Source organism: Lucilia cuprina, chromosome 4 (genome assembly GCF_022045245.1).
Source record: "Lucilia cuprina isolate Lc7/37 chromosome 4, ASM2204524v1, whole genome shotgun sequence".
NCBI classification, from domain to species: Eukaryota; Metazoa; Arthropoda; class Insecta; order Diptera; family Calliphoridae; genus Lucilia; species Lucilia cuprina.
In genome coordinates this window covers 63,900,718-63,925,321 of record NC_060952.1, presented here as the reverse complement: position 1 = coordinate 63,925,321, position 24,604 = coordinate 63,900,718, and the positions used below count along the sequence as shown (strand labels likewise).

Here is a 24,604-nt window from a genome sequence, read left to right as displayed (position 1 = left end):
TTTCCTTAGTCGGTCTTCTGAAAAGTCTGACACAATTCTTGATGCTGTGTTTTCGAGCAAAGATGATATATCAATACAAGCTTCCACATCATTAACAGCAATAGGTGATGGTAGGATAGTTTGTTTTTTCCTGGATCGCCTTGTATGATGGTAATATATTGTGTCCTTTTTCATGCAGAGCTTTCCTTAATATTTGCTACTTATTTCGACTGAGACCCAGTTCCAACATAAGCGCTATTGCTTCCTCTTCAGTAAAATTTGATTGTGATGTTGGAGTTGGTATACTTTCCACAATTCGCTAAAGTCGTTTTGGTGATGCATTAGGAAGAATAGTTGCAATATGTACGGCATCCATAGGTTGGTTTACCTTTTTCAGCATTTCGTTAAATGTATCAGCAATTTCCTCATTTGAGATTTAAAAAAGTTTTTGTGTGACCCTCTTTTTTTGACCTTGAACATAAGTCTTCGTATGACTTGCAAGGCGCTCCTGTTGATGTGTTGTAAGTTGAGATTTTCGTAGTAGTTTCCATCCAACTACAAAATTTTAATCGAAATTTCTTTTGATTTCCATCCACAGACTTACTTTTTACATCAAAAAGTTTTCAATTTTTGATATGCCTGTTTTATCTAATTTTCTACTATATGTAGTTTTTTATATAATTTGAAATGTCTTCAATTCTTTCTGGCCCTTTTGAAGATACACTCCATAAAACGGAACACAACTCTTTGTACTTTAATGTAATCTTTATTTTAGATTTATTAAATATGGTACTTAAAATCTGAGAAGTTTTCTTATATACCAATTCTTGTCATTTCCGATACAGGTATTCCAAAGTAAAAAATTACGAATTGTTTACCTATTAACATTTAGGACTATATTACTATAACCTGTAAATTAGTCATTGATATTTCTTATTAGTGAATGAATCGAAATTATCAATACCTGTATATTTTTACCTACATTATCATAAACGAAACAGAACGAAATAATCTATCGAAAAAATTTAGGTAAAAAATAGTTATAAATTTCTGAAAATTTAAACATAATAGGATCTATCAATTATAAGGATAAGCAAACAAATCGAAAATAGGTAAATATAAGATTTAAATATGTTCTGTCATATTTAATACTAGAATATGAAAAAGATGAAATTAAAGGACACAGGTTTAAATGAACATATTTTTGAATGTAATTGAGATAAAGGCTTGAAATTTTTTGTAAAGATAATCTAACTAAAAAATTATATTAAGGGATAAATATGGACTTAATTGTTGTAGCTATCTGCGGGCCTATTAAAATTTTGATATAAATCATAGTTTTAGAAATTTAACAAATATGTAATATAAGACAAAATCTTTATTTATGAACAAAACTCAATGAAATTTTTGCCTGTAACTCGGATATTATAAGAGATAAGTAGTATGTATTTGGGTGAAAAACAAAAAAATGGGACGAGTTTAAAAATTTTACATGTCGTAGGTACCCTACTTTGAGCCGCCACAGCGCCGTCCCTGGGGCATCTGCATGGTTCATTTTCAAAAATTAAACTCGAATACTCCTTGGCAAATTATATCCCGATCGGATCAGCCGTTTAGAAATGGCAGATTTATTTCCAAAAAATTTCGATTCTGCCCCACTATGCATGCGTAAAATAACAAAATTTACCGTATTATGTATTTTGTTTTTTTTTTGGAAAAAAATTGCAATGAAACAAGTAAGAGTTCTATATTCGGCTGTGCCCTTCACCATGATGTGTTAAAAAACAGTCATTGCGAATATTATTATTAAAAATCAAAAATAACAATTGTAGCCCATTTTATACGATCTAAATTAATCCGGGCTCTACATGCTTAACTTCATATTTCTAGGTTCAATATTATAGAAATTTTAAAAAGTACCTTTTGAAGAACGAAAAAGTACCAAAAACTTACCTTTTATGGGTTCCCATTTAATCCAGGGTCTACATAATGTTACTAGGTTCAATATTATAGAAAATTCAAAAAATACCTTTTGTAGAACGAAAAAGTAACAAAAAGTCCCTTTTTGTAGGTTCTTACCTAGTCAACGCTTTACATGCTAAATTTCATGTTTCTAGGTTCAATATTATAGAAAATTCAAAAAGTACCTTTTATATAATGAAAAAGTACCAAAAAGTCTCTTTTTGCAAGTTCTTACCTAGTCAAGGCCCAACATGGTAATTTCATGCTTATAGGTTCAATATTATAGAAATTTCAAAAAGTACCTTTTGTAGAACGAAAAAGTACCAAAACGTCCCCTTTTATGTGTTCTGGGCTAATCCGGGATCTACATACTTAATTTCATGTTTCTAAGTTCAATATTACAGAAAATTCAAAAAGTACCTTTTGTAGAATAAAAATGTACCAAAAAGTCCCCTTTTATGTGTTCTAGCCTAATCCTAGCTCTACATACTTAATTTTATGTTTCTATTTTCAATATTATAGAAAATTCAAAAAGTACCTTTTGTAGAACGAAAATGTACCAAAAAAGTCCCTTTTTATAGTTTCTTACCTAGTCAAAGTCCTACATGCTAAATTTCATGTTTCTAGGTTCAATATTATAGAAAATTCAAAAAAGTACCTTGTATCATAAAACATGTATCGCTTATGCCGACAGAATAGTGAAAAAGCAATAAAAAACAAGTAAGAGTACCAGAGTTTAAATATTAGTAAATGCTTTTATATTTTTATTTTTGACTTTGCAATAAATATGCATTTACCTCATATTAAAAAATATGCATATTTAAAAAATGGTTCTGTTCAAAATATTTCTAGTATTTTTGCTAAAAATATTTACCCATACAAGCTATTGCATATTACAGCTTACAGACAAATATAAAATGTTTTCACATACAATATATTACGCATCAACTCGCTAACATATTTATAATACCCATATACATATATTTAATATGGCTTGCCTATAATATTAAAATATTTTTCTACACAAATTATTCGGAGTCAACAATATTGAAGCCATGCAAGCAGTAATATACGAACATGAAATGTACGCAAGCAGAGCATATATGTATGTGCCGACGAAAACACGAAACAAAACGATAGTCGAGACTATCAGGTTTTGTTTCGTGGATTCTTATTCAATAAATCTAACACTAAGTACCATCCTAGCCACTCTAAGTATGGGGACATTACCATATACCACTATAGAACTATTTTCCTGATTTTCAACCTCATATTTTAAATGCTTTATTTTATGAATAAGATACAGTAGGCGTATTAGGATCTGAATAGTTATTCTTGATTTGGGTTCTAAATATTTATAAGTGTATGTATTAGCTGAAAATTTTTGCTTTTGTTGACCTTAGGGTATGATAACCACCTCTATTTTAAAATATCTAAATTAGGTATTTTTCCTGTACTACACGACAGTTTACCTTACATTGGTTCCAAGCATCCTAAGGTCTGTTTAGAGGTCTAAATTAAAACATAGTGTTCCTGCTAACAGGTTGTACTTACAACATACATATTATAACTAATTGTCTACAATGTTTAAACTCTAACATTTCTACACGGACACCCTACATTCAGACATTAAACCACCTAATATAACCCAACAAATTTATGATAAAAATCTAAAATCTAAAATCTGAGTATGTAATAATAAAATATCCATACATATATATACCAGATATAAATATACATATGTATGTTTGTATGTAAGTATGTGTGAAACAATAACAAAAAAACATAAAAATGACATGTAAAATGACGCACATTCCATAACGGTGGATTACGCTAGGTCATTTTTTTGCTTTACCTTTGAATTAGTGATGGGAAGAAGATATGTAGATATGTACATGTGTTGCAAAAACACATTCCTTATAAAAATGACCTGTAGTAGTTCTTCTCTTTCCTACTTTATCATTTTACTGACATTCCTTAACGATGGTTTACGCAAGATCCTTTTTTGCTTTACTTGAATTGGAGGTTGAGAGAAGAGGAAAGAAATATCATTATTATTTAGTCTCTCTCATGTAAATTCAAGAGGTTGGCAATGTCGTATGCAAATTTATTAACACCCACATATATTTTTCTTCGCGCCTGTTCATTCATTATTGTAAGATAATTGCGAGTATGTAATAATAATTTATTATTATTTAGTCTCTCTCATGTAAATTCAAAAGGTTGGCAATGTCATATGCAAATTTATTAACACCCACATATATTTTTCTTCGCGCCTGTTCATTCATTATTGTAAGATAATTGCGAGTATGTAATAATAATTTATAGAAATGTGACATATAAAAAAAATACTTCCTAGTTACGCTTGCTATGATCAAATTTTATAAGAAGTCAAATTGTACATTTTATAGATAAAGCATATTCAAAGATGAGAAAAATGTTTATTTCTCTACAAAGATTAAAGCTTTTAATATAAAATGTTTAAAAAAAGTATTAAAAATATTGTTTTTATGTATTTTTAATATTATGCATTCCTGAAAAGTTTTTGGAGTGTACGAGTTTTATGCAAGTTATTTTCTTGTTGGAAAATATTGTTCTTGTTTTTACAAATTTTTGCAATTTTTACGCTCTTACTATGAGTTTTATAATGATCGGGTTGTGTACGTGTGAACTGCCGAAAATCTTCGTAATTTGAACAATATGAACGCGCAACGCTGTCATAGTGTATTTTAAACATATTAGTTTTATAAATTTTTCCCGACTACATTAATATTACACCAAAAGCAAAACAAAATGAACAACAACAACGCTAAACGAAATAAAAAACAAAATACACAAGCCATTTAAACCAACAGACATCTAAACATACATAACGAAAAACACAGAAATACAAAAACAAAATAAACAACACAAAATACACAACTCAATTACGCCAACAGCATCCAAACATAAAAAACGATATACACAGCTGAAAACCCAAATACATCTACACACACGTGTACATATTTTTCTAATATACAGTGTTGTTGTTGCTAATTCAACAAAGCATGAAAAAAATATGAAATTTTTTGATGAAATTTTCAGAGGTTGTCTCGGATTTTTGCTCATATCTCCGTTATTTACCGACCGATTTTGCTGATTTTAAATAGCGATCGTCTCGAAAGCATGTCTAACAGAATTATTGAAGTTTCGGATCTTGCCGATATCTGGGGTCCTCTAAAAACTGATTTCAACAGACAGATAGACGGACAGACAGACGGACATGGCTTAATCGACTCCGCTATATATAAGGATCCAAAATATATATATATACTTTATAGGGTCGGAAAATTATATTATAGAAATTACAAACGGAATGACAAACTTATATATACCCTTCTTACGAATGTGAAGGGAATAATAATATCATATTACAAAGTCGATAAAACAGTCAATACTTTAAATATTTTACTGATCGTGGCTTTGTTTGTATGTATTTCTTGCGTTTAATGTTCTGTCCAATTGTTACACTATCCACTTTATGAATAATGCTGTGTAAGCTATTAATTACTATATAATCTAAGAACTTTTTCAATAAAGACATTTTTTAGCTCTTGCGAAGAACTAAGATTTAACGTAAACATCTTTTAATTAGCATAGCTTTATAACCTAATGTAGAACGAAGAAGTACCAAAAAGTCCCTTTTAATGTGTTCTCGTCTAATCCGGGCTCTACGTACTTAATTTCATGTTTTTAGCCAATAACAACGTAACGTAACGTCATGTTCATTCTTTGATTTGTGTTTATAAACAAAAAACTACAATAACAAAAAATTTACAGATAGACATGGCTAAATCGACTCCGCTATCTATAAGAATCCAGAATATATATACTTTTTAGGGTCGAAAATTTATATTATAGAAATTACAAACGGAATGACAAACTTATATATATCCTTCTCACGAAGTTGAAGGGTATAAAATGAATCTCAATTCTGAGCATGAAAAAAGAATCTCAATTTTTTATGAAATTTCAGAGGTTGTCTCGGATTTTTGGTCATATCTCCGGTATTTATGGACCGATTTTGCTAATTTTAAATATCGATTTTCTCTAAAGCATGTCAACAGAATTATTGAAGATTCGGACCTCACGGATGTCTGGGGTATTTTAAAAACTGATTTCAAGAAACTCACAGATAGACATCTATGCAGACAGATATACAAACAGACAGACGGACATAGCTTAATCAACTCCACTATCTATAATAACCCAGAATATATATACTTTATGGGATAGGAAAATTATATTATAGAAATGACTAACGGAATGAATGGTAGTTTGTTTGTATGTTTGAAAGCTATAGACTACTAAACGGCTAAAACCCATTTTCTTGAAATTTTCACAGCGAATTCCTATATGTCTGGAAGAGGTAATAGGCTACTTTTCGTTTTGAAATTTCAAGTGGGCGATGAGCCACGCCTCCATTAAGAAAATATAAAATTCGTATATTTGAGATAATATAACAGTTAGAGTCCTCAAATTTTGAGAAGCCAGTTTAACGTGGTACCTCCTATATAAATTAAATAAAAAAAATTCGTTTATCTTGGAAACTATTACAGTTAGAATCTTTAAATTTTGCATGAATAACTTTAATATCCATGTAAACATTTTGGGTAATAAATTGGCGGACTACCCATGAGGGGAGCGGCACTTCTTATTAGGATAAAAAGTTGGCGGACTATCGTTAGGGGGCGTGGCGCCTTCCATATAATTTATATACAAAAATTCTCTTATCTTAGAAAGTATTACAATTAGAATCTTAAAATTTTGCACGAAATACTTTAACATCCATGTTAACATTCAGATAATAAATTGGCGGACTACCCATGAGGGGAGCGATACCTCCCATAATAACTAAATACAAAAATTCGTTAATCTTGAGATAATATAACAGTTAGAGTCCACAAATTTTGTCGGTGCCATTTTAGTGTCAATACGATTATTTAGGATAAAATGTGGGAGGAATAGCGTTAGGGGGCCTCCCATATAATTTAAATACAAAAATTCGTTTTTCTTGGAAACTATTACAGTTAGAATCTTTAAATTTTGCATGAATAACTTTAACATCCATGTAAACATTTTGGGTAATAAATTGGCGGACTACCCATGAGGGGAGCGGCACTTCTCATATAAATTAAAAAAATTGTTTATCTTGAGTTAATATAACAGTTAGAGTCCTCAAATTTTGTCGGAAGCAAGTTAGTGTCAATATGATTGTTTAGGATAAAAGGTGGGCGGAATAGCGTTAGGGGGCGTGGTACCTCCCATAAAATTTATATTCAAAAATTCGTTAATCTTAGAAACTATTACAGTTAGAATCTTAAAATTTTGCACGAATAACTTTAACACCCATTTTTTACACAAATTTTTACATGGATGTTAAATTATTCGAGCAAAATTTTAATATTCTAACTGCATTATTTTCCAAAATAAACTAATTTTTGTTTTTAATTTATATGGGAGGTACCACGCCCACCTTTTATCCTAAATAATCATATTGACGCTAAAGTGGCTTCTCAAAATTTGAGAACTCTAACTGTTATATTATCTCAAATATACGAATTTTATATTTTCTTAATGGGGGCGTGGCGTAGTAGCGTATTACCTATTCCAGACATATAGGAATTCGCTGTGAAAATTTCAAGAAAATGGGTTTAGCCGTTTAGTAGTCTATAGCGTTCAAACATACAAACAAACACCCATTCATTCCGTTAGTCATTTCTATAATATAATTTTCCTATCCCATAAAGAATATATATGTTCTGGATTATTATAGATAGTGGAGTTGATTAAGCTATGTTCGTCTGTCTGTCTGCCTAGATGTCTATCTGTGAGTTACTTGAAATCAGTTTTTAGAGGACCCCAGATATCCGTGAGGTCCGAATCTTCAATAATTAGCAAAATCGGTCTATAAATACCGGAGATATGACCAAAAATCCGAGACAACCTCTGAAATTTCATAAAAAATTGAGATTCTTTTTTCATGCTCAGAATTGAGATTCCTTTTATACCCTTCACCTTCATGAGAAGGGTATATATAAGTTTGTCTTTCCGTTTGTAATTTCTATAATATAATTTTTTCGATATTTAAAGTATTGACTGTTTTATCGACTTTGAAATATGATATTACTTTTAATTGCTTTTTCAATATTCTGTCGGCATAAGCGATACATGTTTTATGCCACAAGGTACTGTTTTGAATTTTCTATAATATTGAACCTAGAAACATGAAATTTAGAATGTAGAACCTTGACTAGGTAAGAACCTATAAAAAGGGTCTTTTTGGTACTTTTTCGTTCTACAGAAGATACTTTTTGAATTTTCTATAATATTAAACTTAGAAACATGAAATTTAGCATGTAGGACTTTGACTAGGTAAGAACGTATAAAAAGGGACTTTTTGGTACATTTTCGTTCTACAAAAGGTACTTTTGTAGAACTTACACTTACAGCTCTGTTCCAAAGTGGAACAATATGCTACATATAAAGGCATGATTTGACGTCACGATTCTTCTTAATTTTACTTTTTTCTAGCTATAACGCCAAATTTCTGGGCTAAATATAAAAAATATGAACCGATTTTCAAGAAATTTGTATTTTTGGAATCAAGTATTTGATCTGGATTTTATGCTTCACGAAATTTAGCATGACAATTTAGGATGTTTTGATATTAATGAAATGCAATGAATTTTTATACAAAGTTATATACCCTCTACCACCATCAGTGGTGATAGAGGGTATATAACTTTGTCATTCCGTGTGTAACACCAAGAAATATTCATCTGAGACCCAACAAAGTATATATATTCTTGGTCTTTATGTCTGCCTGTCCGCCTGTATGCCTAAAACACGCTTACGTTAAAACTACGCCAAGGACATCAACCAAATTCACCCATTTCCACGACAATTGGATCTTCGCTCCGGAACGACCCGAGTTATACTCGGTCAAAGATTGTCAACCCTGCGACAGCTGTATCAACCGAAAGTTTTTTCCCCAGGAAAGAACTATCGGCCACAGTCGGGCTGTTACAACAACAACCAAATTCGCCGAAAATATTTATTGTTATCCTAAGCAGTTTGGTATTGAAAATGGGCAAAATCGGTTCACATCGAGAAAAGTTATGAATCAAAAAAATTTCGAATTGAAACAACCTCGAAATAAATAAGCTTTTTTAACATTCTGATGTAATTTTCTCGAAAACTACGCAAGATAATTCCATAAAAATCGGCATACATGCGTTTCCACATAAGAGTTTAATCTCTGCGTAAAATCGCCAGAATCGGTCCACACTTTCATATACCTCCCATACAAAAGTACATATTCCCAGAAATTTGCGTTTTTGTTAATAAATTCCGTCGTTATGTCGATATCTTCACAAAATTTTATAAATTAAAATTTTATGATAAAAGAATTTATTCAGAGGAACAATTTTTAGGATGGGTCCATAATTGGTCCATACAAAATCATTTAAACACGCATAACTCATTACTAAATTAAGATATCGATATAAAATTTGGTACAAGTATTGCCCTTATATACACAAATATAACCCTGAAAGCTTCTTTGGATCGGTCCATAATTGGTCATCGCTCCCATACAAGGTCCCCTTCCGAAAATCACTTAAACGCACATAACTCATTACTAAATTAAGATATCGATATAAAATTCATTGTAATATTTCTTATATACAGAAATATTACAATGAAAGTTTTTTTGGATCGATCCATAATTGGTCATAGCTCCCATACAAGGTCCCCTCCCGAAAATCGCTTTAACGCGCATAACTCATTAGTAAATTAAGATATCGATATAAAATTTGGTACAAGAATTGCTTTTATATACTGAAATATATTCATGGAAGTTTCTTTGGATCGGTAAATATTTGATCATAACTCCCATACAAGGTCCCCTCCCGAAAATGACTTAAACGCACATAACTCATTACTAAATTAAGATATCCATATAAAGTTTGGCACAAGTGTTGCTCATATACAGAGAAATAATATTGGTCCCATATAAGGTCCCTTTTAGAAAAACACACATACAAGGTTCCCTTCAGAAAATCAGAAAATTCACTATAAAATATAAAATTGTGGTAGAAAAGTAATAATATAGAAGTAGCTGGTGGTATTTAAGATTCGGCACAGCACTCTAACTTGTTTCTGTCTACTTTTTGTTACATTTCTAATGCTAAAGATTATGATATATACTTCTTATATTATATGAAAATTATTATTTAGTTAAATTTTTAATCAAACATTTATTTTTATTTAAAAACTCTATAATGTTTAATTAACTTTACGATTACGTAAAATAAAAATCTTCAATGAATTTAATTTATTATCAAAAATCGATTTTCGTCTAAAGCGTAAAATCGGTTGTAGATCCGTATATAATACTCCCATCACTTATATTTTCCACCGGAAAACTATTCTTATTTCTAAACCTGTAATCGGCTGTATATCCTCAAAAAATAACTATTTGAAAACAGAATCGGATGTAGTTTACTACGATCGAGAAAATAGCATATGAACATTTTTTATCAAAATTATATTGTTGTAGACCCATATATAAGACTCCCATCACTTATATTTTCCACTGGAAAACTATTTTTATTTCAAAACCTGTAATCTGCTCTGTATCAGAAAATAACTATTTTAAATCAGAATCGGATGTAGTTTCCTACGATCCTAAAGTAGGGTAAATGATATATTCAAATTACATTTTCACAAAAATTCGAATTTAAATCCCCTGTGTTTCCTTATATAACACTTAAATCTATCCAGAAAATCATTCTTATATCCCCTTAAAGTTTATATTTATATAACTCTTTAAAAATTTACTTTAAATAACTCTCAATTCGAGAAAAAAATAAAGATGTGTAATCACTAATATTTTCCATACCATTAACAAATTACGAAATTTTTTTAATTGGAGGAAGATTTGGATATTTTAATCAGTAAAATTATTTGGGTATGTTTTTTTGTATATCTAACGATATTTGACATTTAAACCTTTATTTCTTTGGATTTAATAAGTGGTGTCTAAATCCAGCCAAAACTTAAGTGTGGTTGCATAAAAGCTAATGAATAAAAATAATATTTTTAAACATACTTTTGTATAAATGGATGTATTTGGGAAATAATGAGACAAAAAGGGTGGTTTTTTACTCTTTAATGAACAACTCAAAATTGTTTGTCAAATTAAAAGTTGTTTTGTTTTCTTTGTCAAAATTCAATTACTCTTCATATTTTTCTAGGACAGTAATTTTGTTCTTTTTTAAGAATTTTGAAATCTTGCAATGATCCCAAATTTTTCACCATTTTGTCCAGAATTTTTCATAATAGTTTTAGAGTTTCTTCAATTGCATGTAATTTTTCAAATAGCAAGAAAATCGCTCGAAATTTTGTATGGTTAATGGTACGTAATTTTGTAGTTAATAAAATGCCCCGAAGCCTTTGCCCCTTTACACCAGGGGCACTAAAACATTTTTATCTTATAAGACTGGACCCAGTTTAATTCTTCATTTATCGTTAGTTTTAATTGAAATTTTTAATTTTAATAATAAGTTAATATTGTTCCATATGCAGGATCGCCATTATATTTGGTATTATTTATAAGAACAATTTGTGAATAGGTATACTTTAATTTAATTAATATTTATTTTAAAAAGATTTAAACAAGTTAACAATACAAAATTTTATGTTGTAATGAAAAATATTGAAGACTCAATTTGATTTATAAAATTAATGTTTAAATAATGACAAGATTACATTTTGTCGTACAAAATGTACTAAATCTGGCACTGTGTCTTTGTATAAATACTAAAACTTACATTGTATATCAAGCTTCCAACCATCTTCTAATGGTTCCGTGGGAACTGCATGGTTATAGGCTTTACATGTTAGTAATTTACCAGCATCTGTTTTGCTAAACGATATCGACAGAGTACTTGTTGTTTGGTTTCCATCACTTGAAGTCTGAAAACAAAATTTTAATTTTATTTAATTAAAAATTTTAATTTAATATTGTTAAATTAAATTATATATATTATGTATATGTGTAGTTGTTTCTACTCGGTAGTTGCAAAAACTCGGTAATGGCTTGTACTTATAAAACCACTTTTTTCAATGTCAAATAATGCACGTAAAATGCATTTATTTAAGAAATATTTGTTCGAAATGCCTATACATTGGGGTTTAAACTTTTATTTGATATTCATAAACTTTCACAATATGCTACAAAAAAATATATACAGTGGCGAGCAAAACTGAGTCTAATTGGGTAAACAATTAAACTCAAAAATGCAATAAAAGCCTTAAAATGAAGGAAAAACAATAAAGTTTTTAATTTAAAATATTCAGAAAACAATATGAAAAGAAAACAAAATTAAATTCATGATAATTTAATATTAATCTAAAGATTAAAACGTATTTATAAATAAAATCAAAGTATCCAGTTTTGCACTCTTTAAAAAAAATTGATTTTTAATATTTTGTGCAAAGTGCTTTTGCTTTTATGACACATTTTATACGTTTAGGCGTACTCTCGACCAATATTCTTTAAGATTTCTTGGTTCTTTATCGAATTGCGCAGGACGTTTTCTCTAACAAAGTCCATAAATTTTCAATTGGATTTGGATTTCCAGGCATTGAGTTGGCCATTGCATCGTTTGAAAATTCTTCGCTGAAAGACAATTTTTTACAATTTTAGCCGTCTGCTTCGGATCCCCATCCTGTTGGATTATAACCTCTGACTCTGGATATGCACATTCTTACACAAAATCAGGAATATTGGAATGAAAATGCTCAAATATTCCTCCTTTTTCATTTTAGCATCTAATTTTACTAAAGAACAGAGATTCTACCAAGTGAAACAAGTCCACACCATCAGACTACTACCCCCTTGTTCCACTGTTTCTTTTACTTTATGCCGCTAGTAATATTCCCTAACTTCTGGTGTTTATTCTTTTTTGCACTTGTAGCACTCTTCGGTTGTAAATTCCTAACTTTTTGGCAATTTGACGAGCACTCTATTTTTTTGTCATTTTGGCCATTTGGTTTTCCAATAAACTTTATATTTTTCTTATTAAAACTAGAAAATTAAAATATTTGAAAAAATTACAATTATGACTCCAAAATGGTAACTGTTTGTTTTGGTGCTTTCTTCAAAGGTAAGTCAAGTAGCAGTACTCAAATTCATTATTATTGTACCTTCTACTACCATCATTCATTCCGTGTGTAACGCCAAGAAATATTCATCTGAGACCCAACAAATATATTAAAATAGAAAAAGTTTTCTTAATGTGATACAAAAGGGTAGCACAAATACAATTTCTCTCTTTAATTTTAATTTTAAACAAGCTACTTTTATATTAATAGATTCGTAATTAATCAAATATTTTTCTATATATAGCTATATAATAGGGGGCTATCTGAAAACATGGATCGATATTGTCTATTTTCAATACACAACAAACCTTACTTATAAAGAATATTTATGCAAAATTTCAATTGTCTAGCTTCTCCCGGGTGGTCTCTAACGTGAATATATATACTTTTGTGGATCTATAACCAATATTCCGATGTGTTACAAACGGTATGATAAAAGATTTTCTCAACTCAATGTATCCACCTTTGCATGTTTAAATTTAATTAATCCAGCAACACAAATAAATTTAAAAATAAGTTAGAGTGCTATATTCGGCTGAGCCGAATCTTTAATACCTTCCACCAGCTAATTTTATATTAATAATTTTTTAATTGATCAAATATTTACAGAAATGAGTTTTCTCATGTTTTAAGCAGAAAAATCCCAAGATTTAAATCTATTATGACTCCAATATTTATTGAACATTACAAACGCCATTTTCTTCATATTTTTAAAGCGCTTAGCGATATTTATGCCGAACTTTATATGGATATCTTAATTTAGTAATGTGCACTTAAGTTATTTTCGGGAGGGGACCTTGCATGGAAGCTATGACCAATTATGGACCGATCGGAAATCCCTTTCACAATAAACTTTGTATGCATAATGAGTTATGTGCGTTTAAGTGATTTTCGGGAGGGGACCTTGTATGAGAGCTATGTCCAACAATAAACCTATCCAAAAAAATTCCTCTGAATGAAAAAAATATATATAAGTTAAAGTGTCCCTTGAAGGCAATGGTAAACGATACAATTTATACTTAAAATATGTCAAGTAATCAATAATATTTCATGCACACTCATGGTTTAAGAACGAGAATCCCAAGATTTAAATCTATTATGACTCCAATATTTATTGAACATTACAAACGCCATTTTCTTTATATTTTTAAAGCGCTTAGCGATCTTTATGCCGAACTGTGTATGGTAATCTGAATTTAGTAATGTGCACTTAAGTAATATATATATATATATATATATATATACATTATATATATATATATAATATATATATATATATATATATATATAATATATATATATATATTATATATATATATATATATATATATATATATATATATATATAATATATTATATATATATATATATATATAGTGGAAGACTGTTGTGAAAGGGTATATATATATATATATATATATATATATATATATATATATATATATATATATATATATATATATATATTATATATATATATATATATATATATATATATATATATATACATATATATATATATATATATATAGTGGAAGACTGTTGTGAAAGGGTTTTCCGATCGGTCCATACTTGGTCATAGCTTCCATGCAAGGTCCCCTCCCGTAAATAACTTAAGTCCACATTACTAAATTAAGATATCCATATAAAGTTCGGCATAAGTATCGCGAAGCGCTTTAAAAATATAAAGGCGTTTGTAATGTTCAATAAATATTGGAGTCATAATAGATTTAAATCTTGGGATTTTCCTACTTAAAACATGAGAAAACTCATTTCTGTAAATATTTGATCAATTAAAAAAGTATTAATATAAAATTAGCTGGTGGAAGGTATTAAAGATTCGGCTCAGCCGAATATAGCACTCTAACTTGTTTTTAAATTTATTTGTGTTGATGGATTGATTAAATTTAAACATGGAAAGGTGGATACATTGACTTTTTTAATAAAATTGGTTAAAACTTGAGATAAATTTTTAATATTCCCACATTTTCTATTGTTTTATTTTCTTACTCTTCTATTGCTTATTTAAAAAGTTATCATTTTTTTTTTTAATTTTCTGGATTTTATTGGGTTTCAACATAAACTTGATTGATTTGTATTCAGTTTTGCTCGCCACTGTACATATATATATTTAAAAGGTTATTTTGTATTTTTTTGTTCCTTTATAACTTTTTCACTAATAAATATAATAAAATGATTGTAAATGTTAAATGGCATATCTTCCAAATTTATGAGACATCTTTTGTCATCCCGTTTGTAACACATCGGAATATTGGTTATAGATCCACAAAAGTATATATATATTCACGGTAGAGACCAGCCGGGAGAAACTAGACAGTTGAAATTTTGCATAAATATTCTTTATAAGTAAGGTTTGTTGTGTATTGAAAATAGACAATATCGATCCATGTTTTCGGATAGCCCCCTATTATATAAGATTAATGTCGAATCTATTAATATAAAAGTAGCTGGTGGAGGGTATTTAAGATTCGGCACAGGCGAATATAGCACTCAAACTTGTTTAAATAGTAGTTTTCCTTATTTGAAAATACGAGTATAACGATGGAATTTGACATAAACAAGTTCTATACACAACAAAATTTATGTACAGCATTTTATATATAAATTTTAAAAAGTATAGAAATTGAAAAAATATATTTTGTTTCTAAAAATTAACACTTTGTAACTTCAAAAGAGCTCGGTGCATAATTGAGTTAAGCCATACTCCAAACATCACCATAATGTTTATAGGGGAGCATTCCTTTTACGGCATACGGTATATAAGATTCGGCATAGCCGAATATAACACTCTTACTTGTTTAAAATTAAAATTAAAGAGAGAAATTGTATTTGTGCTACCCTTTTGTATCACATTAAGAAAACTTTTTTTATTTTAATATTTATTGAATCAAAATTTTGCTATTTCATCGGGGAGAAATAAAAACCAAAATTTGGAAAAAGGGAAAACAATTTTTTTCTGTAACAAGTTAATGCAGATTTGAATTTTTAACGTTTTATTTGTGATATATATTTAAACACAGAATATTTTGTAAAGTTAATCTTAGAAAATGTATTTCTAGGTAAAAAGGTGGCACACAATATTTCATTTAACCGAATAGGTTATTACTGGTAAAGAACAAAACAATTTAGATTTGTTACAGTAAAATTGTCTATGGCATTCATTTAACGAGCAGAGGGTGCGTTTTTCAAAATTACATTAATTTATATTTTTCTATAAATGCAGTTCTCAAATTTACAAAAAGCGACATGTTAATGGAGCTTCGAGTATGCGGCTGTAGTGAGAAATAGAAAACAACTGAATTCCGGGTGAGGATTTTTTTATTTTTTGCTTTTTACATTTCGCAAAGTTTTTGTAATCAAATTAGTAAACATTTTTAATTTTTTTATGGTATGTACATATTATTTGAACCTTGTCCAACAAAAATAATTAGTTATTCACCCCAAAAATAATAAGTTTCTACATGGTGTCATTCCAAAATTTATCGACCAAAAAAGGCAGTTTTAAAATTTTAACATCTTCGATTTTTCTTAAACTCGGTACATATATTCTGCTCTTAAATACGGTTTGTACGACGTATCTTATATGGTTCATATATTATGGGCTCCTAAAGTTGGGCATCTCGCGTATTTTTGTGGAAAATTAGCAACGTTGACGACTTAATTACTTTGGAACCCGTTATTCGATTATAACAAATGAGGTCTCGTTCGACAGGACTCCGATTACTCATTGTTGAAATTTCATAAAATATTTTTTAGGTCCTGGCTCAAGGATCATATACCGAAAAATGTCCTTTATCCTTGAATATCCTGAAAAATGGTATTTTGTTTTTCCTAATTTTTATACAAAAATAGGCAATAGAACTATTATTACTGTGTAAAAATTTCAAATTGGGATCTCAATCAGAAGTTATGACAGTTTTTATTTAGCTACATTTTGTTGAAATTTATTGCAACTCTATTACCAATACAAAAGTAAACATCACTGTAATTAATTCTATGTTTTTGCAAATGTCAAATTTTTGCGCCTTTTTGTAGATTTTATGTATCTACTTATTCCCTCTTTAACTTCTACTTAAACAAGTTCACTTTACATTACTTATATTGAAATAAACTTTATAACTTCGAATTTGACGACACGTTGTTTCACTAACTTATATTTAGATTTTGAACTTTCGCATTGCGCTTACACAAAAATATTTCAACAAAGGTTATGGGCCCAGACGCCAGAAAGTAAAAATCTAAATTGGTCAATAGTTAAAAGTGAGGTTTTTATCCGTATCGTCGTGGTTTTGATTGTTTTGTCCGGTGTTAAAAAACAAGGAAGATGTTGTCGACTGTTTCAAATATTGATAAATTGGATGGCGAAAATTATGCTACTTGGAACATACAAGTAAAAAGCTTGCTTATTACGATGGACCTTTGGCAAACAATGGAAGAGGAATGTCCACAGGATAAACCTGGTAAATGGATCTCAACAGATTCCAAAGCTCTGGCTACAATTAACTTGACCGTCAAACCATAAAATTTTATACATTTTTGGTTCACTCAAACAAACGTTTTTATGCCAAATAATGTAAAAATTAATACGTCATATAAACCGTATTTAACTGTAGAATAAATGGTCTAAATTTTAACTAAATCGAAGGTGTCAAACATTTAATGTGGTCGAAGTGTCTGTGGAATGACTCCATGATTGAATACACACTTTGATCATAATGCTCCAGATATTTACATTAATGTTGTTTTAGAACCTCAACAAATTTGTTATATGTAATAAATAAGACCTTCCCCCATATATTCTCACTTGTTTATTTTTTAAATATAAAAACTGGCTAATACTCGATGTGCTGAAATATTTTCGGATTAAAAAAAAAAATTTACTATATTGGTATTAAAAAAAGGATTGTTACCAGAAAGTTCTGCAGAGGATTTGTGGTCATTAATGAATTTTAAGGAGGGGCTGGGATACTACGATATATGGAATAGGTAGTTCCAGATATCCTCAATAGTTCCCTATTACTGGTTTATCCCAAATAATCTTAGGATCCCTGAAAAGTGGCCATGAAATTCTAGAGGGGATTTGTGGTCATTATGAAATTTTAAGGAGGGGCTGGTATACCACGATATATGAAATCGGTAGTTCCAGATGTCCTTAATAATTCCCTATTACCAGTTTATCCCAAATAATCTTAGGATCCCTGAAAAGTGGCCATGATATTCTGGAGAGGATTTGTGGTCATTATGGAATTTTTAGGAGGGGCTGGGATACTACGATATATGGAATCGGTAGTTCCAGATGTACTTAATAGTTCCCTATTACTAGTTTATCCCAAATAATCTTAGGATCCCTGAAAAGTGGCCCTGAAAATTGAACAAGAATTTCTAGAGAGGATTTGTGGTCATTATGGAATTTTAAGGAGGGGCTGGTGGACCACGATATATGGAATCGGTAGTCCAAGATGAACTTAATAGTTGCCTATTACTAGTTTATCCCAAATAATATTAGGATCCCTGAAAAGTGGCAATGAAATTCTGGAGGTAATTTTTACATTATTTGGCATAAAAACCTTTGTTTGAGTGGACTAAAAATGTATAAAAAGCACACATTTCCTATGGAAATTTTAAATGTGTTGAAATATTTTTGTGTAAGCGCAATGCGAAAGTTCAAAATCTAAATATAAGTTAGTGAAACAACGTGTCGTCAAATTCAAAGTTATAAAGTTTTTTTCAATATAAGTAATGTAAAGTGAACTTGTTTAAGTAGAAGTTAAAGAGGGAATAAGTAGATACATAAAATCTACAAAAAGGCGCAAAAATTTGACATTTGCAAAAACATAGAATTAATTACAGTGATGTTTACTTTTGTATTGGTAATAGAGTTGCAATAAATTTCAACAATCTTGCCCTCAAGTCAAAAGTAAACTTAAACAAGTAAGAGTGTTATATTCGGCTATGCCGAATCTTTTATACCCACCATCAAATCACTGCCATATAAATGAACTTTTATATTTTGAATATTTTATTATTATATATCGGTATTAATGAGAACATCAGGGTAACATTTGAAAGAGGTCCATTAATGGGGTTTTACTATTGACAGTGCTAATTTTTATAGGAAGTAGGGTTATTTATACATATATAAGTATATGAACCAATTCTCATAAAAGTCTGTAGGAAGATTTCAGTTCCTTATTTGTTTAAAATTTCATCGATCTACTTGTATTTTGAAGCCATTAAGGAGCATTAAAGTCATTATGGAATATTTTTACGTATTATTATTGGCTTCGGCCTTATATTCTTCTCAGACAATTGTAATCCCGGATATGAATTTTATAGCAGTGATTGGGAGATATATTGTAAGTGTTGTTCGAAATGTTGCTAACAGCTCCCCTCAGCGTCATGTGTAAAGCGCTGTTGTAACGTAGTTGCCTAGTCCATGTACGCCGTCACTGTGTGGAGCGTCCGTCTAATACAGGCCGAACGAAGGATGAGAAGGCTAGGAATGGTACTTTGAGCTCTCTCGGCTTTTTGTCTTCTTTCGGCTCAAAAGCTAAGCCGGCTTAAACTTAGCCGCACACATGTATTTCGGAAAATAAAATTCTCCAATTTGAACGAAGTTGCCACTATTTTAAATTATTATTGCAAATTGAAAAGTGTTACTCACAATATTGTTCTAATGTGAACATTGTGAAATTTTTCTGCAGAAAAAACAGATTTCCACATAACAGACAGATTTCTATATAACAGACTATTATACAAAGATTTTTTAATATAAATAAACGCTTATAAGGTCAATTTCTGAAGAACAGTTTAAATTGAGCCAACAATTTAGCCGCCGCCGAAATTTTCTATAATAAGCCGCCGCCGCCGACCTAAGATGATTGCGCCGCCGCCACCTTTGTGAACCCATAGACATGTCAACGAGTTATCAAGATTCCGACAGATATTATCTAAGGACCCTAGGGTCATAGGATATATCCAAAAGAGTGATAACTCATGTTGTTGTTGTTGTAACAGCTCGACTGTGGCCGATAGTTCTTTTTCTTTGGGGAAAAAACGTTCGGTTGATACAGCTGTCGCTGAGTTGACAATCTTTGGCCGAGTATGACTCGGGTCGTTCCGGAGCGAAGATCCAATTGTCATGGGAACGGTGATAACTCATGGACTGAGTGTAGCTCTAAAACCCTAGCTCTGCTAATGGAGACATATTTTCCGGGTTGTCTCGCAACTGAAGATGTGGTTGACGACCAACGGGACTTCGAGTCTATGGCGCCAAGTAACACCTACAGTTGCATAGAGGAGATAGTTACTAGGGAAAAGCTAGTATGGGCGGTTAATTCATTCGACCCCTTCAAGTCACCCGGGCCGGATGGCATATTTCCAGCTCTACTAAAGAACTTACCTCATGACGCTATATCTCTTCAGCTGGAGATTTTTAGGAGATGCCTTGGTAGTATGTATTTACCAAAAAGGTGGAGGGAGGTTAGGGTTATTTTCATACCCAAGGCAAGCCACTCAAAGCCAAAGGATATTAGACCTATCAGCCTGTCTTCTTTTCTTTTGAAGACACTTGAGAAACTGATAGATCTACATCTAAGGAACAATATTGATACTCGCCTCATTAGTGGCGCTCAGCACGCCTACCATTGAACACTAAGAAGTGAAACGCTGTCATTTTTTTACAACAACAACGATACGCTCTTCTCACAGACGAGTTCTGTGTAACTCCAACACATATGTAAGAAACTTACTCTCTCTCCAAACTTCAAAACATTGTCGCGAAAATTCGTGGCTTATAGAACTTGAAAATATTTTTTATCACTTAACGTTATATATTTTTATTTTTTTGCTCACTTTAAATATATGTAATAGCCCGAAAAGATTTATTTTTTATAAACGAAAAAAAAAAATATTTTTTATTTTTTTGACATTTATATTTTTGTTGTTGAAATTAAAACGAAAAAGAACAATGTTGTAAATTTTCGTATGGTACAAGAAAAAAATATTTCAACTAACTTAATTATTATTTCAATATTGCAGATTAAAAAGCAAAGATACGTTCATATATAATGTTTATAGAGAAATTAAGTTGCCAAAATATTTAAAGAAATCTTCTAAAATATAAATTCAAATGAAATATTTTTTTTTTTTTTAATTTTTAAATCCGATTTTTTGCAACTATGTTGGCTTAAGAATTCTACTAATACATTCTTAGAGTTAAGTACCGACTGACAGTAGACTTACTGTACTTTTGACAGCGTTTCACTTCTTATTTATTCTTTGACGCCTACCTTAAGGGTAATTCTGTTGAGAGTGCACTGCATGAGGTGGTAAGTGTGTGTTGAGCACGGCTTGAAAAATACGTATTATACTCTGGCTGCGTTTTTAGATATTGAGGCTATTAGGAAGTCGCTTATAGAGCTCGGAGTTCAGGATTTCCTGGTGAGCTAGATAGCCTAGGGGATCATTGCATTAGGAGAGGGGTTACCAGGGGGACACCACAGGGAGGTGTTTTATCTCCTCTTTTGTGGCTACTAGCAGTTAACGGCATCCTAAGGCTATTTGAATCTAAGGGTAGGAAGATAGTGCGGACGACGTGGTGATATTGGTCAAAGGAAAATTTCTATCCACGATCAGTGACGTCATGGAGACTGCACTAGGTGAACTCTCATTATGGGCGGAAGACAAGGGACTGGGTGTTAATCCTAGTAAAACGGTTTTGGTATTATTTCCAGAAGGTATAAGGTGGACAATTTCAGATAGCCAAAGATAGATGGTATCGAATTAGGTTTATCTAGTGGAGCTAAGTATTTAGGAAACTTCCTTGGCAGCAAGCTGTCATGAAACGAAGCTGAAAAGGAAAGAATAAAAAGGGTCTAATTGCCTATGCAATAATTCCATAGGAAAGAATTGGGGTTTACAACCAGATATGGTATGGATTTACACATCGATTGTCAGGCCTATTCTAACTTATGGTTGTATTGTCTGGTGGGAGACATTTAGAAAGGACAGGAAGTTGCTCAATAAAGCTCAAAGGTGTGCCTCCATTGGCATTACTGGTGCCATTAGAAGTACTCCGCAAGCATTGGACATCATTCTGAACCTGTCACCTATAGAACATTTTGTAGCGGGTGTGGCGGCTAGGAATCTACTAAGACTCTACTAGTCTTCGTTAGTGAAACCTTCGCGCGACAATCATACAAAAATTTTGTACGAAGTAGGTCTGCTTGATCAAGGTAATTCCCTTCGTGGAATTACGGATTATTTTATCAAGACCCTAGACTTCGGGAAGCATTTCCAACTAGGGATGATTGGCTTGTACCCGATAGACAGTTTTGTGGGTGTGTAGTTTTCACTGACGGGTCCAAGATGGATACCGGTATCTATATCGCTGATATCACCATAAAACGGTCTTTCCGACTCCCTAACGAATGTATTGACTTCCAAGCAGACATCCTGGCGATCTGGAAAGCGACGGAACTGATAAGGAATCATATCGATCCGGGTTGGCCGTGACAATTTATGTTGATAGCCAAGCTGCTCTTAGAGCATTGGATTGTCACACGGTACATTCGCGCCTAGGTGTAGATTGTAGAAATGCCTTTAGTTACATTATGAGACTATTTGTCATTAGATTGTGTTGGGGCCAGGGCACTGTAATGTGCAGTGTAATGAGGTTGCGGACGAACTAGCTAGATTGGGTTCGAACCTTAATATAGATGACAGGGAAAGGATGGTAAAACCACCTATTTGTCACTATAATAGGATGATATTCGAAAGAATAAGTGTCAGCATTAACCAGTCCTAGAATAGTAGATTGGATTGCAACATATCAAAAGCCCTGTGGCCAAAACTTGTTATGCCAACATATCAAAGGCCCTGTGGCCAAAACTTGATATGGATGCTACCAAAATACTTATAGGACTGGAAAGACGTAGTCTATCTATCTATCTATCTATCTATCTATATATCTATCTATCTATCTATCTATCTATCTATCTATCTATCTATCTATCTATCTATCTATCTATAAATGAATGTGTGTTGTTTTGTATAAAGTGGACGGACTAGCGTTAGGGGACGTGGTACCTGCTATATAAATTAAATACAAAAATTCGTTTATCTTGGAAACTATTAAAGTTAGAGTCCTCAAATTTTTTAGGAGCCACTTTAGTGTCAATATGATTATTTAAAATAAAAAGTTGGCGGGCTAGCGTTAGAGCGCGTGGCACCCCCTATATAAATTAAATACAAAAGAACGTTTATCTTGGAAGATGTTACAGTTAGAATCTTATAATTTTGCACGAATAATTTTAACATCCACGTAAATATTTTGGGTATAAAATTGAGGGACTACTATGGGATAAAAAAATAGAAAAAATTGGTATATCTGAGAATCTATTAGAGCTAGAATCTTTAAATTTTGCATGAAGAATTTTGACATTCATCTGAACATTTAGAATAAAACGAGCGAACTTTTAATGGGGACTTGACATCTCCCATATGAATAAAATGCAAAATATTGTTTATCTAGGAAAACATAGAACTAGATTTATAAAAATTTGAATAAATTATTTCAATATACATTTGAATATTTTGGAGGAAAAAGGGAGGACTTTCATCTGGGGAACTAGAAGCCCCCACTTGAATTAAATAGAAAAAATCGTATATCTAAGAAACTATTAGAGCTAGAATCTTCAAATTTTATATGAAAAATAACGGGCGGCCTCTTAATGGGGGGCTTGACACATATATGAATTCAATAAAAAATTTGTTATATCTTGAAAACTGTTATATAATTAAAATTTTTCATAGATAGATAGAAATTGGCGAACTTGCAATAATTTTCTTGGCATCTCTCATATGTAACATATTGTTAATCTGGAAATCTAATATTGTATTTCCCAAGGCATAAGAATATGAATTATTTTTTAAGAATAAAAGTATATATTTAATTTTAGCAAGTAAGACATAAATAGATCATTAATATTTTATTTTGGAATTTAAATGAAATATATTATTCACAAGATAAATTATATTAAACATTTACGAAACATTTTATAATTTAGTAAATAATAAATATTTTTTTTGTTATTATGTATTTATTTTGGTTGGGGTAGCGGGGCACACCGGATATTAGCTAGTATATATATAAAAATGAATGTGTGTTTGTATGTTTGTATATTTGAAGTTTCTAATCGGATGAACCGGTTTTCTTGAAACTTTCACTGTGTGTTCCTGTATGTCGTGAAGATGTTATAGGTTATTCTTTTCTTTAAAATTTCAAATGGGCGAGGAGCCACCCCCACATACAAAATAAGTTTTGAATTTCGCATATCTCAGAAACTGAAACAGCTAGAGGACTGCGAGAGCTAGCGGAGTAGCAGCAGGGGGCGTGGCACCTCCGATATAATTTAGATAAAAAAATTCG

General features: G+C 31.0%; 1 protein-coding gene across 1 annotated transcript in view; it reads right to left on the bottom strand.

Moving 5' to 3' along the window:
• The window catches only part of LOC124419245 (cell adhesion molecule 4-like), a 217,242-nt gene that overhangs the window by 29,664 nt on the left and 162,974 nt on the right, over positions 1-24,604 (bottom strand). The window contains exon 4 of the mRNA XM_046947868.1: positions 11,817-11,961. Coding sequence (XP_046803824.1) covers positions 11,817-11,961 — 145 coding nt within the window. The remainder of the gene's footprint in view (positions 1-11,816; positions 11,962-24,604) is intronic.